The 15,445-nt window shown below is 32.9% G+C and overlaps 3 protein-coding genes across 3 annotated transcripts; 1 reads left to right on the forward strand and 2 right to left on the reverse strand.

The window, feature by feature from the left end:
* The first annotated feature begins 1,815 nt into the window (after positions 1 to 1,815).
* On the forward strand, positions 1,816 to 6,635 carry LOC140040585 (sperm-associated antigen 6). Its single transcript, XM_072086671.1, has 9 exons — positions 1,816 to 1,924; positions 2,333 to 2,428; positions 2,941 to 3,107; positions 3,220 to 3,403; positions 3,938 to 4,143; positions 4,422 to 4,748; positions 4,940 to 5,131; positions 5,259 to 5,521; positions 5,817 to 6,635. Exons 1-9 carry the CDS (start codon positions 1,900 to 1,902, stop codon positions 5,881 to 5,883), a joined length of 1,527 nt encoding a protein of 508 aa, XP_071942772.1. The 5' UTR covers positions 1,816 to 1,899; the 3' UTR covers positions 5,884 to 6,635.
* A 297-nt stretch (positions 6,636 to 6,932) lies between these two features.
* Positions 6,933 to 15,374, reverse strand: LOC140040798 (proteasome subunit beta type-3-like). Its single transcript, XM_072087045.1, has 6 exons — positions 15,207 to 15,374; positions 8,786 to 8,970; positions 8,480 to 8,587; positions 7,801 to 7,978; positions 7,506 to 7,600; positions 6,933 to 7,365 (listed from the first exon to the last, which is right to left on the reverse strand). Exons 1-6 carry the CDS (start codon positions 15,207 to 15,209, stop codon positions 7,317 to 7,319), a joined length of 618 nt encoding a protein of 205 aa, XP_071943146.1. The 5' UTR covers positions 15,210 to 15,374; the 3' UTR covers positions 6,933 to 7,316.
* Positions 11,535 to 13,617, reverse strand: LOC140040871 (uncharacterized). Its single transcript, XM_072087160.1, has 5 exons — positions 13,449 to 13,617; positions 12,836 to 13,006; positions 12,639 to 12,707; positions 12,329 to 12,525; positions 11,535 to 12,084 (listed from the first exon to the last, which is right to left on the reverse strand). Exons 2-5 carry the CDS (start codon positions 12,880 to 12,882, stop codon positions 11,813 to 11,815), a joined length of 585 nt encoding a protein of 194 aa, XP_071943261.1. The 5' UTR covers positions 12,883 to 13,006; positions 13,449 to 13,617; the 3' UTR covers positions 11,535 to 11,812.
* Positions 15,375 to 15,445: the final 71 nt, after the last annotated feature.

Here is a 15,445-nt window from a genome sequence, read left to right on the forward strand (position 1 = left end):
ATTTTAAAAGCAAAAAAATAGTCAAACTGTCTGACAATGGGTTTTTGGTTAAATTGAACAATTTATTTTGTCTTTTTATAAGGGAAAACATTATTTGTTTTTTTTACAGAAGTGATTAACTTTATTAAAACTACATAGTAGTCTATTCAAAGTCTGATTTTATTAACCTTCATTTTCCATGTTTTTGGGGGATAATACATCTTTAATCAATACTTTACAACATAATATATTGTAATCTAGAGACTTGATTTTACAGTTATACTAAAAACAAAACAAATATTAAATAAAAAAACACAATATATAAATTTCTGATAATATATTTTGCAAAGTCAATTACTGCTTTTGCACCACACACTTCAATTAACCTACATCCCTGATTTCTAATTATTATTTTTTAAAGATATCTTTAAGCGATGAAAACATAACAGATACGTGCGTCATATCACAATACGGTGGGTTACTTGTCTGTTTACATTGACATAAAAGGACGGACTTGCTTTGATCAAACTTTAATCTGATTGGTTTAAATTCTGTTCCTTTGTGACTCCCATCGCAGAATGGCTGAAACAGAAAAGCAAGAATGATATTGTTAAGCTCTATCTGCATTATCAAACTTTATGTGACAAAAAAAATGGGAAGTGCCCATATATGGAAATGATGTCATACCACTAGCATATCACACTTTTTTTGTCAAACTAGTGTAAACATATTCTTTTCTGTAATTCAAAAAACAAACTCAAACATGTTAAATTGTGGAAAAAATACTGCGCCTTTTCCTGGTCAGTTGCTGTTCTTTGAAATGCCCTTCCAAACTCAATCAGGAAAGCCGAATCACTCGCCACATTCAAACAACTCCTCAAATCCCACATTTTTAATTTGTACTTTCAACATTAATTCATTTTGAGCTTTTTACATTTTCTGTTGATTGTTCAGCGCTTAGAGATGCCCTGAATTTTGCTCTATATAAATTGAACATTATCAAATGTTTAATCTTTGTTTAGTACCTGTTTTTTACTTAGACCGCATGCACACCAGGAATATCGTTTGTTTGCTTCTAATTTCTTGAAAGCTGGTATTTTTTTTGCAATGTATGTTCCTTTAATTCCCTTCTTCAGTTCTGTTGTACTTGAATTCACCTACAAAAATGTATGCATTTTTAACAAAATATTGCTAGGCCTAGGCTATACCTTCTGTATTGCTGTACCTTCATTATTAATTATAAAGTGTATTTATCTGTTAACAATTTATTGGCAAATTGTTAAGTATAACCATTTAGTTTTGTGGTGGTGTAATAATCCGAAGTGGCCCAAATCATCTGGCCTTTTGTCCACCACTGGTATAGCTAGGTTATCTCACTGTAGTACTAGATAGTTGAGTTTAGCTAGCTAAAATCAGGAGCTAGGCCTAGATACGTCTAGTCTAGGCTAGAGGGAGGGCTATTTAGTATTCGCCATTAGTAATAAAGAGTATAGGGCTAGGCCCTAGCCCTATAGGCCTGGTCATGGTAGAGACATTATCAACAGAACATTCACCTTTCCACCAACTTACATAGGGTTGTCTGAATAATGAACATATTCTTGGTTTTATTACTAAACAATTTAACCTAAAGGATAATGCCATACTAGTCCTATTTTAGTGTTTAAACTAGAGATTGTTTTGGCTCCTTCTTCGTGCAAGAAGAGATGGGAAAAATGTGCAACGAAGCATGTCGTGTTTACATTTCGTATACGAGGTCAACTAAAAGGTGAATCTAATTTGCATATATATCCGGTTTGTTTTCCTTGGCAACAACAAAACACCAATTTTGCATATGGATGGGTGATGAAGAAACAAATATCTCGTAAACTACAGTAACTATAGATTGATTAACTTAACACAAAACTTGCATTATTCCTCAAGATGAGTTCTAGACAAATTTTACAAGGTAAGTGTATCTAGATTTTGCTAGGGCTATTGGTAGGCTCTTTTTCCGTAATAAAAACCCATGCAACAAGTTTTAGTAAGTCAGGCAGGCTAGACAGGCCCATCACCTCCACATCGCATGCATTTTTTCATGGATGGCCGATGGCCGGCTGCCTCCAGTGCGTGTGGAGCGCTAGTCTTTGGCCAAGCTGTAGTAGGCCTAGGCCTACATTGAAGACTGTCTGGAATTTTAACCCATCTAATAATTTGTGTTAAATACAATACAATAAAAAAACTTATTTATATTAATTAATTGAGAAGAATAAATTAAATGTGAAGTAGAAAGTGAAATGAAGAAAGAAAGAAGTTTTTAAAATTGTATTTTATTTATTTAAAAAATGTGGGTTTGTTTGTTTTCCTTCTATTTTAGTGTTTGAACAGTATCAGAAATCAAGAACAACATTTGTACAGACTGTTGCTGAACTTGCATCACGGCCACAGAATATAGAAACACTACAAAATGCAGGTTTGTCTGATATACTTAATAAATAGGCCTATAATGCACTTGTCAATTGTATGACCCACTATACGACCCCCGGGAGAGGTGCGTCATTTGTCCGATGTGTGTCATACTTTTGACCATGACGCACCCGTGCGTAAAAAAGGTGACTTGCCTTTAGGTGACCATGACGCACCCATTTTGACGCACTGTGACCATGTTGTTTATGATATGGTGGGTGGTAAAGTGACGGACATTGACGCACCTTGTTCATTGATGTGACGTACCATCTAGGTTTTTTGACGCACCCCTGCGTCAGTAATTATTTGTAAATGACGCACCCATGACGCACCTCTCCCGGGGGTCGTATAGTGAGTCATACAATTGACAAGTGCATAATAGAACATATTTCCTTAGATTAAAATTTCATATGCATTGATTGGAAATTGGACATAAAAAATGTTTATATATTTTAAGACTTATGAGTATGACCCAATTTTTGACAATGGCGTGATTCATTTTCAATTGTTATGTTTCAGGTGTTATGTCTCTATTGCGTCCACTTCTGCTGGACGTTGTGCCCACCATTCAACAGACGGCAGCACTAGCATTGGGTAGGTTAGCTAACTATAATGATGACCTAGCAGAGGCCGTAGTAAAAGGCGACATCCTGCCACAGCTTGTGTACTCATTAGCTGAACAGAATGTAAGTAAAATCATCTTTTTATGGCTGTTTTTGACACCCTCCTATTGTTACTTAATTACATTTACATCATGATTTTTAGAAGTTTTAAACCAAAATATTTCTTATTTTACAGAGATTTTACAAAAAAGCAGCAGCATTTGTGCTCAGAGCAGTGGCTAAGCACTCGCCCCAGCTAGCCCAGTCAGTTGTGGACTGTGGTGCCTTAGATGCATTGGTTATATGCCTTGAAGAGTTTGATCCTGGTGTCAAAGAAGCTGCCTCATGGGCTTTAGGCTACATTGCCAGGCACAATGCAGGTACATGCACTTACCGTTTGACCAAGTTATAAGTACATAACTTGTGATGAATAGGAACTAGTTGTACTATATGTCATGTCAATTCAGAATTATTGTCTGAATGTGAAGACATGCTTCCTCTCTTAATCCATTGACACAGTTTTAGTTAATTCTATGTATTTATTCAGGTGACCAATACAACAATGCGTAGGTCAAATCGTAAGCTCTCTATTTTTTATAATTATGACCAAAAAGCTAAATATTACTCTATCGCTACTCAAACATCATGTCATTTGAAATTTTTTTGTGTATAATTTTTGAATTGTGATTTATTGTAAATAAGACTTCTATTTTTGTACAGTGCTTTAATCTCTGAGAAAAGAACTATATATTATAAATCACAATAATAATAATAATAATAACTGGGCCCTCTAAAAAGATAACTGGGCCCTCTGGGAAACCAGTCTTTGACTGAAAAGGTTGCCCAGTATAAATAAAATATTTCAATCAATGATAATAAAGTCAATATAGAAAATCCTTAATTCTTCCCTGTAGAACTTGCACAATCTGTAGTGGATGCCGGTGCTGTGCCTCTTCTTGTGTTATGCATCCAGGAACCAGAGCTGTCTCTAAAACGCATTGCAGCATCTGCACTCAGTGACATCTCCAAACACTCACCAGAACTAGCACAGACAGTTGTGGATGCTGGTGCTATCGCTCACTTGGCACAAATGATCCTAAATCCTGATGCAAAGCTCAAGGTATCTATTTGGTGTTTTTAAATAATATAATATATTATTGAAAAAGCCTTTTGAATAACCACACTAAAGAAAGGGCTTTTTCTAAGGAACTCTACTATACTGTCCTAAAAATGATTTATCTATAAATAAATAATTGTGCCTTTTCTACAAAGCCTATCTATTACAATAAGATAAAAAAATGTTTTTAATGCCCAGATTTTTTTTATTCATTTATCATCATCGTCCCTTACAGTATCATGTAGAATATAAATAATCATAAAGTTGTTATGTCTTTGTAGCGACAAGTCTTCTCAGCCCTCAGCCAGATCTCAAAACATTCGGTAGACTTAGCCGAGATGGTGGTTGAAGCTGAAATCTTCCCCGCTGTGCTAACTTGCCTTAAAGATCGCGATGAGTATGTGTGCAAGAATGTGGCTACTCTGATCCGCGAGATTGCCAAGCATACGCCAGAGTTGTCGCAATTGATTGTGAATGCAGGTGGCGTTGCAGCGGTGGTTGACTATATCGGTGATTGCAAAGGCAACGTTCGTCTTCCTGGTGTTATGATGCTGGGGTACGTTGCAGCCCATTCCGAAAATCTTGCTATGGCAGTTATAGTGTCAAAGGTAACATTTATTTTTTATTTTTGGCACGTTGCCAAGGATAACCATTTGTTATTTCATTCTCTGTCCTCTAAGTTGGCACAAGTTCACAGGACAAACATATATACAAGATTTCTACATAACAAGTCTTTAGGAGTGTCATATGAAGTTTGTTAGTGTATTAGTGATAGTGTAATCATATTTTACTTTTTCAGGGTGTAACTCAACTTGCAATAACACTAGCTGAGGAACCTGAAGATCACATTCAGGCAGCAGCTGCCTGGGCCTTGGGACAGATCGGCAGACATACCCCAGAACATGCTAAGGCTGTTGCTGTTGCTAATGTACTACCTAGGCTTCTTCAGTGCTACCTCAAACATGATGCTTCAGAAGACCTACAAACTAAGGTACAGTATAATGATTAATGTTAAAACATGGATAATTCTCTATGGTTAAAATAAATGTGATGATGACATCATCAATTTGTCTTTTGGATATGTGATAAATTAAAAAGTTTTTTTTTACAATCTGTAGGCTAAGAAAGCCCTGAAAAACATACTCCAGAAATGCGTGCATCTGCCTGCTCTTGAGCCACTTCTGCACGACGCCCCACCAAACATTCTCAAACACGTCGTCGGCCAATTCAGCAAGGTTCTGCCACACGACACCAAAGCTCGCCGATTGTTTGTCACCAGTGGTGGCTTGAAGAAAGTACAAGAAATCAAATCCGAACCTGGAAGCGCCCTCGCTGAGTACATTAACACAATAAATAACTGCTACCCTGAAGAGATTGTTCGGTAAGAGAAAGTTTGTTTTAGTTGTTTTTTAGTTGTTAAGTAAAGCTCTGTGTACACTATCAAACTAGTTTGACAAAAAAATGTATGTTCCCAAATATGGTAGTGATATGCCCAAATATGGTAGTCATCATGTTCATAAATGAGCACAGCACATTTTTTGTCACATAAAGTTTGATAGTGTAGACAGAGCTTAAGAGAATATTTGTTAGTTTTTTTTTATTAGTACAGTACATCTGAATGCGTTTAGTATACTGTATTATGAAATTTAATTATTTTTTTTGTCTTCGTTGCTTAGGTACTATTCTCCAGGATATTCAGAACAGCTTCTAGACCGAGTTGAGCATTATCAACCTGTTGCCTAGCAACATATACAAACACCCAGTAACACCAAACCTTGTAAAAATAACTTTTTATGTATTAACGATTTCAATGATTGAAAATAAATAAGATAATCTATGTAAACATTGTGTATATATTTTATTTTTCCAACACTTTTAATTAAAAATAAGAATGTATTTAATGGTTAGAGGCTAGTTATGTACTGTATACCCTAATGTTGTTCAAATATTAAAAACGGCAACAAATATGTTTCATAAAATAAATATTTTTTTCAATAAAGACCTATCAAATTATGTTTCGAGACATGATGGTCATAAGTTATTTATTTTGAAAAAAAAAGTTATTTTTTTGTAAACATTTACACTATATTCAACATGCCTTACCTTAGGCAGTTTTAAATTTATTTTCAAATAGTTCAGGAAAATTCACAAAGTACCTGTCTGTAGAATGGAAAAGAGATGTGGTAGGCATTATTATTGACAATATGGTTGTTTTTATTGGTAAAAATAAATTTGGAAATCTGGTTTTGGGAGAGTTGTAGACTCAATTCAATAATATGTATTCTGTAATTTACTGATTGTCATAAAGTTTGTTTCATGAATAAATTGTTTATGAATGTGCACTTGTTCAGTGTGTCCCTTAAAAAAATTGAAATGTATGAATGTGCACTTGTTCAGTGTGTCCCTTAAAAAATCAAGTTTATGCATGTGCACTTGTTCAGTGTGTCCCTTAAAAAATCAAGTTTATGCATGTGCACTTGTTCAGTGTGTCCCTTAAAAAAAATCAAGTTTATGCATGTGCACTTGTTCAGTGTGTCCCTTAAAAAATCAAGTTTATGCATGTGCACTTGTTCATTACAGGCACAAGACATGAAATTTGTGACATCAATTGTAATAAACGATTTTGAAAAAAAAGATTTTTGTCAAATTGTTTATACAAAACTTATTACCCTTTGTATACTCCCTTTTTATTGACAGTTATTCTTTGGTCATGCAAGTCACTCTAGTCTTCCGAATAAATCAAGGAAAAAACCGTATATGCATGCAGCATCTGAAGCAATCGACTGCTTACTACTACTACTAGGGCAACAAACAAAACTACTACAGTTATACTGTACTTTTGTGTACAATTTTTAATTGCTATAAATATTCACAAATACATAAGATTGTTATTCAAATCCTATTTCAGGCCATAAAGGCCTTGAATTCCGACTTATGAGATTTAATAAAATTATAAAAGATATAGTTAATTTACAGCCTAGGCTTTTCGTCAGATTTCAGCTCCTGCTAGATACTGTTACAAAAGGTAGTCAATTCAGTCAATGTCAATTCTACTCTGTTCACAATATGATTCTGTTATCATGGGGTTGTGGCTGAAAAGCACTAGTGACATTTCTTGGAACATGTAAAAGCTTTTTGAAACTTGTATTATTTTCATAAGTTGTGTACCGCAGAGTTTAATCCATTCTTCCTTTTAATGTTCTTGTTGTTACCTTGTCATTTTCACTACATAAAAAAAAAGTAAAATATATTAGAACAATTTGTATTTATCATGGCCAGCAAGCCCATCCAGTTTGTGTCAACAACATGACAAGTTTGATTAAATCAAATTTATTCCGATCCTTATTATTGAAACATAAGCTTACATAATATGTACAACAGCTCCCCAACCAGATACTGCATCTCGGTCCACCGCGTTAAGTAATGCTTGAGAAATTGTTTCAAATAAATCATCTGGTTCCTAAAAACAAATTAAGTCATGATTAACAGAAATGAATAACTTTTAGTTAGGTCTCACATCTAGCTAGGCCTAGATTAGTCTAGGCCTAGCTAGTGACCACTACGTGAATAAAGTAGGCAAATGAAGGCTCTACTGCACAGTAAATTATCTCCAATTCCATACTTTGTTGGATGTGTAATTTAAATGTTTCGTTAACTTACTAGATCAGGTACCCATAGGGATTCACACATTCCATAAAGCTGTTCAGAACAGGTGCCCGACACTACAAAATCGTCGGTAAACATAGGGCATCCAATGAGGTCTAGGTTACAGATGAATGGTTCCGATGTTGTGGGATGAAGTCCAGCGATAACAGGCTCAATAAAGTATGGTCCAAACCTTTGAAGTAAATCATAAAAGTCAATATTTACGTATATTTAATACGTTTTGGTTGTGTGACTGTTTAACTAAGAAAATTTCTTTTTAATTCTGGTTCCCAGTTCATGAGGTAAAAAAAATATTTGATTTTTTTGGTGTTCCTAACATCCCTCTTTGTCACAAGCTTTGTTTGGATATATTGTACATTGTTTATCTTAAGCTTTGTCTACACTATCAAACTTTATGTGACAAAAAAATGTGTTGATGTATGTGCCTATATGGACATGATGTCGTCATATCACTACCATATTTAGGAATATCAAAACCATATTTGTGGGCTCATCACACTTATTTTGTCAAACTAGTTTGATACTGTAGACAGATGCTTAAGTTATTGATTTATATTGTTGCATTATGTATTTTATTTAATTTATAGACAACCTATTATTAGTCGGATCTACTAATTGTTTTATCATTAATTCATCAAAATTATTATTTTAATAATAATCATTAAACCAGTACCTTCTTTCATATAAAAGATTTGAAACCATATTCATAAATGTCTTGGGTTTAATTTCTCGGTTTTCACGTAGTTGATACATGTTTAAGCGGAATTTTAACCTATTTGCACTGAAAAAAAATTATTATTAAAAATTATTATTATCATATAAAAGATTTTAACCTATTTGCGCTGAAAAAAAGTAAAACAATTTGATGAAGAATTAGCACATTTGACATTATAAACATATTATAATTATAATATTAGTGTATGAGTAAAAATGTAAATAATTTCATTTTTTATCAATTTTATTGAATGTAATTTCTTACACTGTCTGTACATCTGTAGCTAAACCTGCAAGTCCAATGTAAAGTCGTGATCCCATCTCATAAATCTTTTGAAAGTCTGTTGACACTGTTTGTGCTTGGATTCCAAACCTTCTATCGGAGGCTATTGCTACACAATTCTTCCCTCTCATTGCCACTATGGCCGCTCCATTGTATGACATAATACTCTAAAAAATAAAACAATACATTGCTGACAAATATTGGTGGTGCACATTCACTATTTTGGGATATTTTGGTACTTACTAGTAGGTACCTGCAACTTATGGTGACACGCCCCTTTTTGATGTCGCCAAAAAAGTGTGACCTGATATTCAGTTCGCGCTGAAGGTCCTTTTTAAAAAAAATCTTTAAAATTACTTCTGGTGGGCTAATGATGACATTATTGGTACCAAAATGTCAACAGGAAGTTGTTCTACTGCTGGGAAATTTTTTCTTTTCTTTTCTGATGTTTATTTCATGAGTTACAACGATTCGAAAATATGCCTCATCAAAATACGTCTTTTTTTCATAAAAAGTGAGTTAGTCCATTATTTTCATGTTTCAGTCCATATACTACATGCTATTACGATTATTTTGACATAAGTTTTGTGTATATTGATAGATGTTACAATGGAATTTTTAGATGTTGAAATTTTGTATTTTTTCGACATGTTTACCTAGCATAGCATAGCAAACGCAGGGATGTATCTCCCTGGTTAAAGAATAGGCCTTTGACGGTCTATGTCGACTCCTTTGTATACATAATATATTTCACTCTAAATATGTTTTAAAAAGTAGGAAATAAAAATAAAACAATGTTTGATTAGAATACAGCGATTTTAAAAGATTGCAAATAAATATTTTTCATTAATAACAATAACCCGTATGAATATTAGTACGCTAGGTTGTCAGTTTACAATGCGGCCAATCAGAGTGTGTGTTTTTACCCAAGCTGGTGTAGATTATGATTTTTATTGTCTATTGTCCATTTAAACTTTGACCCTTAATTTTTTGTTTTTTCATCTGGTTGAATTGCTTGTACAGTATTTCGTTATCTTTCACTTATTTATAACAACACATTCTTTAACTAAAAAAAAATAAATTTATTTGTTTAAAAAAATATATATAGTTAAATATGCTAAATATATATTATTTTAATGTACAGTTGTTGTGACGATCCATAGTATGGAGGAACCACTGGGATTGACTCTGCTGCAATTTATCAGACCGCACTATCTTGAGATACCAAGCGATGCAGGTTCGATTCGATACAAAACGGTCAAACTGGATCCACCATCTCAGAACCACAATCATCATCAACAGAAACCATTACAGACCAAATATATTTTTAAAATTTGGTAAATTGTGAGGGGATATGCAGGGATTAGGTATATTGATGTAATGAGATACTTTGTAAATATGTACAGTATATTGACAATGTATAGAAAATAAATTTAAAGAAAACTATTTTGTAAAAATACTTTATTTCATCATCGTTTTAAATTGTTGCAACTTTTTTTTATGTCTGTTTTTTATTGTTGTTTTAATCTACCAAGCAAAGTGAATTTCCATTTTTATGGACAAATAAAATTTCTTGAATCTTGAATCATACTACAGTGACCACACATCACCATTAACAGGGCTGAAAGACAATATAATAGATAATAAATTAGACAAACTTAGACATTATACAAAACCTTTTTACGGAAACATGCAAGCGAATCAAGGAAAATATCAACAGAACCTTCAACTTTACACAGTGATTATAGGCCTTACGGCGAAGCTGAAATGATGCCTGGAAAAGCAATCCCGTTCCTCATCAAGCATAATACTTTTTTACCACATATTCTGTTCTAAATAAATACTAATAGTACAAAAAGTAAAAGTTCCACAAAAAAATACCTGGCGTTTGGTAGAAAATTACCGTTAAAGTTGGTAAATATGCCAACGATTTCTTACGAAATAGCGAGGCTGAAACAACTGGTGGCGCACTATAACTAGACTGTACTATTATTATCACGGTTTATAAGAAATATATAGGCAAGTTATTTATTATCAAAATAGATTTATTCTTTATTTTTTTAAATAAATTTGGTGAATACAAATTTATATTAACTCTAAAATTGAAATTTAGAGTTAATAATTATCCCCCGACATTAAAACATTTATAATTACAAATGGCTTCAACTGTTCGTATAATGGTTTCTCCCGACAGGTAGGCTATTAATAGCAGTAGAAATACAGCAGCAATAATGCTAAGTTTATACCGTAGGATGTACATAGTGACTGATATGATTTAACTGTGAAACATATAGAACACATATTCCTAGTAATAAACACCAATGCAATAGTAAATTTAAATTATTAAATAAAATACAAACATCAAATATTTGTTTTGTTTCAATGTATTTGTATTTATTCTCATGGTTAATATTTTTCTTTATATTCTCATGGTTACACAATTTCTTTTAATGGTTACACAATTTCTTTATATTCTTATAGTTACTATTTTTCTTTATATTCTCATGGTTACAGTTTTTATTATTATATTCTCATGGTTACATTATTTATTTATATTCTCATGGTTACAGTTTTTATTATTATATTCTCATGGTTACATTATTTATTTATATTCTCATGGTTACAGTTTTTATTATTATATTCTCATGGTTATATTATTTATTTATATTCTCATGGTTTCCATTTTGTTTTCATTTTTTTTAAATCTTTTTTTTTATTCACATGCTCACAGTTTCTGTTTGCATAACCATGGTAGTGTTTCACATTGGTTATAGTGTAGGCCTATTACATTACAGTTACTTTTTATGATGATTTTGTTGCATTCAAAACCGTATAAACTACAGTATATTTCATATTCATCTTCCTCATATAGTCTAATTCCTCATAGTCCAATTCATCATAGTCTAATTCATCATCTTCAATGCCATAGTCTGGTGTGTCTTCTTTTTCTTCTTCTTCTTCTCTTGTCCTGTTTTCACACTCATCTCATTCACACTCGAACAGTTAATCCTAGAGCAAGTGACTTTGGAGTCTGCCTTCTTCCTTTCCAAGGTACAGGATTTCCTGGCATATCGATAAAATTTTCGTTCGAGTTTCTTCAGTAACATCTGAAAATGAGGTTTGTATAGTATCTTCTGCAGCACCAACACACTTTGCGATTAGATTAAACAACTCATATGGCACAATTTCAGATATGTCAACATCATTAATGTCTGCTGCTCTTGGAGGCCATTCACTCTGCATACCTTTGTTTGATTTGATGGCATTATTTACTATCGTACCTGCAAGTATATTTTATAGCATTCGATGAATGAAACATAGTAATAATAAATTTATATAAAGCATATACTGTATTGTGTACAGCATTTATGATCGACACCACTTACTATCATAACAGTTTTGTTTTCTGAGTGCATACAGCTTTCACCTCTTTGATCCACAGCATTTCCTTAATTATGCAATAACATTTATTGTTGTTATTTAAAAATAAACCAATATATACAAGTTATTGTATTTTAACCGTACCTGCAAAATATAGAGTCCTTAGTTTGTCTCTATTGTCACCATCAGTGGAGATTTTGTGTGTTGTAGAAGTAGTTGGAATATCTATGTCATACTCTGATGATTCATCTGTCTCCGTTGTACTTTTTCCTGATGACAAAAATGGATCAGCCACAAATCCAGGGGATACATTGCTAAAGTACACCAGAACTGATTCATTTCTAATTAAGAAAAAATAAACAAAATATTTAGTTTGACCAATCCACAAAAAGATTTTTTTTTAAATTATCCCTGGTGAAATAATCATTTAATATAAACACACTAAGCAACTAACCTTCTTGTGGGTGAATGAAAAATTAGGTTAGGATAATCCATCCTGAGCTTCTTCTTTAATACGTCTGATCTATAAATAACAGATTAATTGATTATAATTAATTGTTACACAGATACAATGAAGAAATTATTACAGTAACTGGATCTCAAAAATATTACAATTATTTCATCGTTTTTAAGAAGGGATCGACAGCCTACCTTATAGTTGACAAGTAAACATTTTCTGTTTTTTCAATTGATTTCATGAAAAGCTTTTGGAGTTTTGCGAGTCTTGGTATCTCCTGTCCATACTGTAACCGTTTATCAATTACATCTCTGCAAAATACCTTATAGCTTTGCTTATATGTTAAAAAAACACTTTCCAATTCCCTGTAAATAATAATAAATATTATTAAAATATATTTTAATATTTTATAGATTTTGGTGTTTAAAAATTCAACATTTAGACTGAAGCAAATAAAAAAAAATTCAAAATGTAAATTCAAAAAACCAACAAGAGTTTTAGAAAGTTACGTTTTACTCACTTTCCAGAATATAGAGCCTATATTGGTATTTAACTAAAATTAATTGTGTAGCCTACTGAATAATATATACTGTATAATATAATATGGCCTAGGGCCTAGGCCTACGTAGTAGTACTGGTACTACAGTAGTAGAAAGCCCAATCAACAACCAAGCACAGAAACTCTACACAATATAGATCTAGGCCTATCTATAGATATTATAGATCAGTAGCACCCTATATACTGTATCATTTAACTATATTATTAACTCTTAGAGTATTTTGATAATAATCGAAACCAAATATTACCTTTTTTAGTCGAGATGTATCAGTATATCGCCTGTAACAGGTAGCATGAAAACCTAAGCCTGGATGCTCGCGTACGACATCGTCAAACGATTTACCTTCATCAGACATACCAAGAAGCTCCGTCAAATGTATGGCGATTTCCTTGCCGTCTCCATCTAATTTTATCCAACTCTTTGGACAGAGCAACACTTTATTCCATCGAATCTCAGTAATTGGACTGATAATTTCATTTGAATGCTTGTAAATTTGGAAAAAACAGTTCAACTTTACTTTGTCTGAGCGAGAAGATCCTTCCTCGTCGGACGCCATTTCGTGTTTACATCGTGTGATTTTGACGTCTGCTGCCTAAACGTCGCGTATGATTGGTTTAACTGATGTCATGTGATACAAAATGGCAACTGCGAAAATATATTCTTTTATACTTTTAAAATCAAGATTTCTTTAAAATGTCAGGAAAATTTTCGTGGAACTTTTTAATACGTGATTAATTTATTTTTATGTATATGAATCAAGAGAGTTCACTTATTATGCTTAATGAGGAACAAGAAAAAATGTTTTCATCTTCACCGTAAGGCCTAGTGAGTGGTATTACACCAGTGAATGAGTCTGTCAACATCATCTTGTAACAACAACATATTATTTAAGGTTTGTATAGACTTAAATAATTTAATATCTTCAGCAAACATAAGAACAAACATTACAAAACATTAGAATAATGAGGAACAATGGAAAAATCGTTGATAAACATAACAAAAAAAGAGGCCCCAAAATTGGTCCCCTTGCCATTTGAGTTGTCGGGAGCTTCACATTTAACTATTTAATAACAGCCCTTTTATCTCGGGTAGATTAAATTCTCCTAAAAGCATATCATGGTTGGTGTTGTCAGAGGGTAGGGAAAAAGTTGTTATAAAGTAATTGGATTTGGGTGTGCAAGTATAGTATGTTTGTGAATATCAATTCGACTGAAAGACAATTTGTAATAATTTCGGGGGAGGGGGGGGGGGGGTGTTTGTCAGAGGGTAGGGAAAAAGTTGTTATAACGTAAATGGGTTTGGTTGTTGTTGAGAAGAGATAGATTCATGTTTGGAAAAATAATAAATTTAAATAATAATTTTAAAACAATTTTTAAGAATATTGCACTTCATTGCCACACTTTTTTTTTCTTATGCATTGAAATGCTTATACTGATTTTTTATGAAAAAAAAACATTAAAAAAATTATAAAAAATTACCATGTTGACGAATTTTAATTATTTTTGTGTTATTAAATTTCTATTTTTTCCTTCATTTTTTGATGTATGATTCGATCTGTTTCAATAAGTTTGAATTTTTATGTTAGGTACCTATTAAAGTATTACTAGCCTCTAGGCGCAGCTACCTAATTCGGAACCTAGCTAGCCTAGATAGCTAGGCCGAGCATATTAAATTTACAATATTAATTCCTAGGTAGGGCCTAGGCCCTAGGCTAGTTTAGTATTATTTGTATGTAGGTCTAGGCTAGGCCTAGCTAGGTTCTAGGCTTGGTTCTAGCTAGACCTACTTACTTTCTTTTTATATGGTAGGGTCTACTAGTACTTAAGTGCACTTTCCACTTTCATCCATAGAATAGAGCACTATAATATCTTTATGTCCATAGTAAGATTAAATATCTAGGCCTAGGCCTAGGATACACGGATGATACTCAGCAGGCAACAGCCATCAACCGCCGCAGAAAGGGAGGGGTTAGACCTGGGTTATTATAGTCGTGTTTAACACTTACCATGTTGAAAATAATTTATTCTTTCACTCCTAATGAGTCAAAAGACTTATATTCAAATAACTTGACGACTTTTTAGCAATAGCACACTTAGATTGCAACAGATTTTTAAATTACAAATGTCTTCGCTACCAACTCAAAAATGTTAACTCATTCGAGAATAAAGAGGGCAGTATAACCAAAACAATCACACTTTGTGGCACGTGATTCAACAATTCGAAAAGTCACCTGTTTTGTCATGT

The sequence above is a fragment of the Antedon mediterranea genome, chromosome 1 (assembly GCF_964355755.1).
Source record: "Antedon mediterranea chromosome 1, ecAntMedi1.1, whole genome shotgun sequence".
Taxonomy (NCBI): domain Eukaryota; kingdom Metazoa; phylum Echinodermata; class Crinoidea; order Comatulida; family Antedonidae; genus Antedon; species Antedon mediterranea.

Coding starts and splice junctions, on each gene's coding strand:
- LOC140040798 (XM_072087045.1), bottom strand. Junction 7,601..7,800: donor CCCTATGGGTACCTGATCTA/GTAAGTTAACGA, acceptor ATTTGTTTTTAG/GAACCAGATGATTTATTTGA. Junction 7,366..7,505: donor GGAGCTGTTGTACATATTAT/GTAAGCTTATGT, acceptor TTTTTTATGTAG/TGAAAATGACAAGGTAACAA.
- LOC140040871 (XM_072087160.1), bottom strand. CDS start 12,882: ATGAAATCAATTGAAAAAACAGAAAATGTTTACTTGTCAACTATAAG. Junction 12,708..12,835: donor GTTTACTTGTCAACTATAAG/GTAGGCTGTCGA, acceptor TGTTATTTATAG/ATCAGACGTATTAAAGAAGA. Junction 12,085..12,328: donor AAGGACTCTATATTTTGCAG/GTACGGTTAAAA, acceptor ATATACTTGCAG/GTACGATAGTAAATAATGCC.
- LOC140040585 (XM_072086671.1), top strand. CDS start 1,900: ATGAGTTCTAGACAAATTTTACAAG. Junction 3,404..3,937: donor CATTGCCAGGCACAATGCAG/GTACATGCACTT, acceptor TCTTCCCTGTAG/AACTTGCACAATCTGTAGTG. Junction 4,144..4,421: donor ATCCTGATGCAAAGCTCAAG/GTATCTATTTGG, acceptor ATGTCTTTGTAG/CGACAAGTCTTCTCAGCCCT.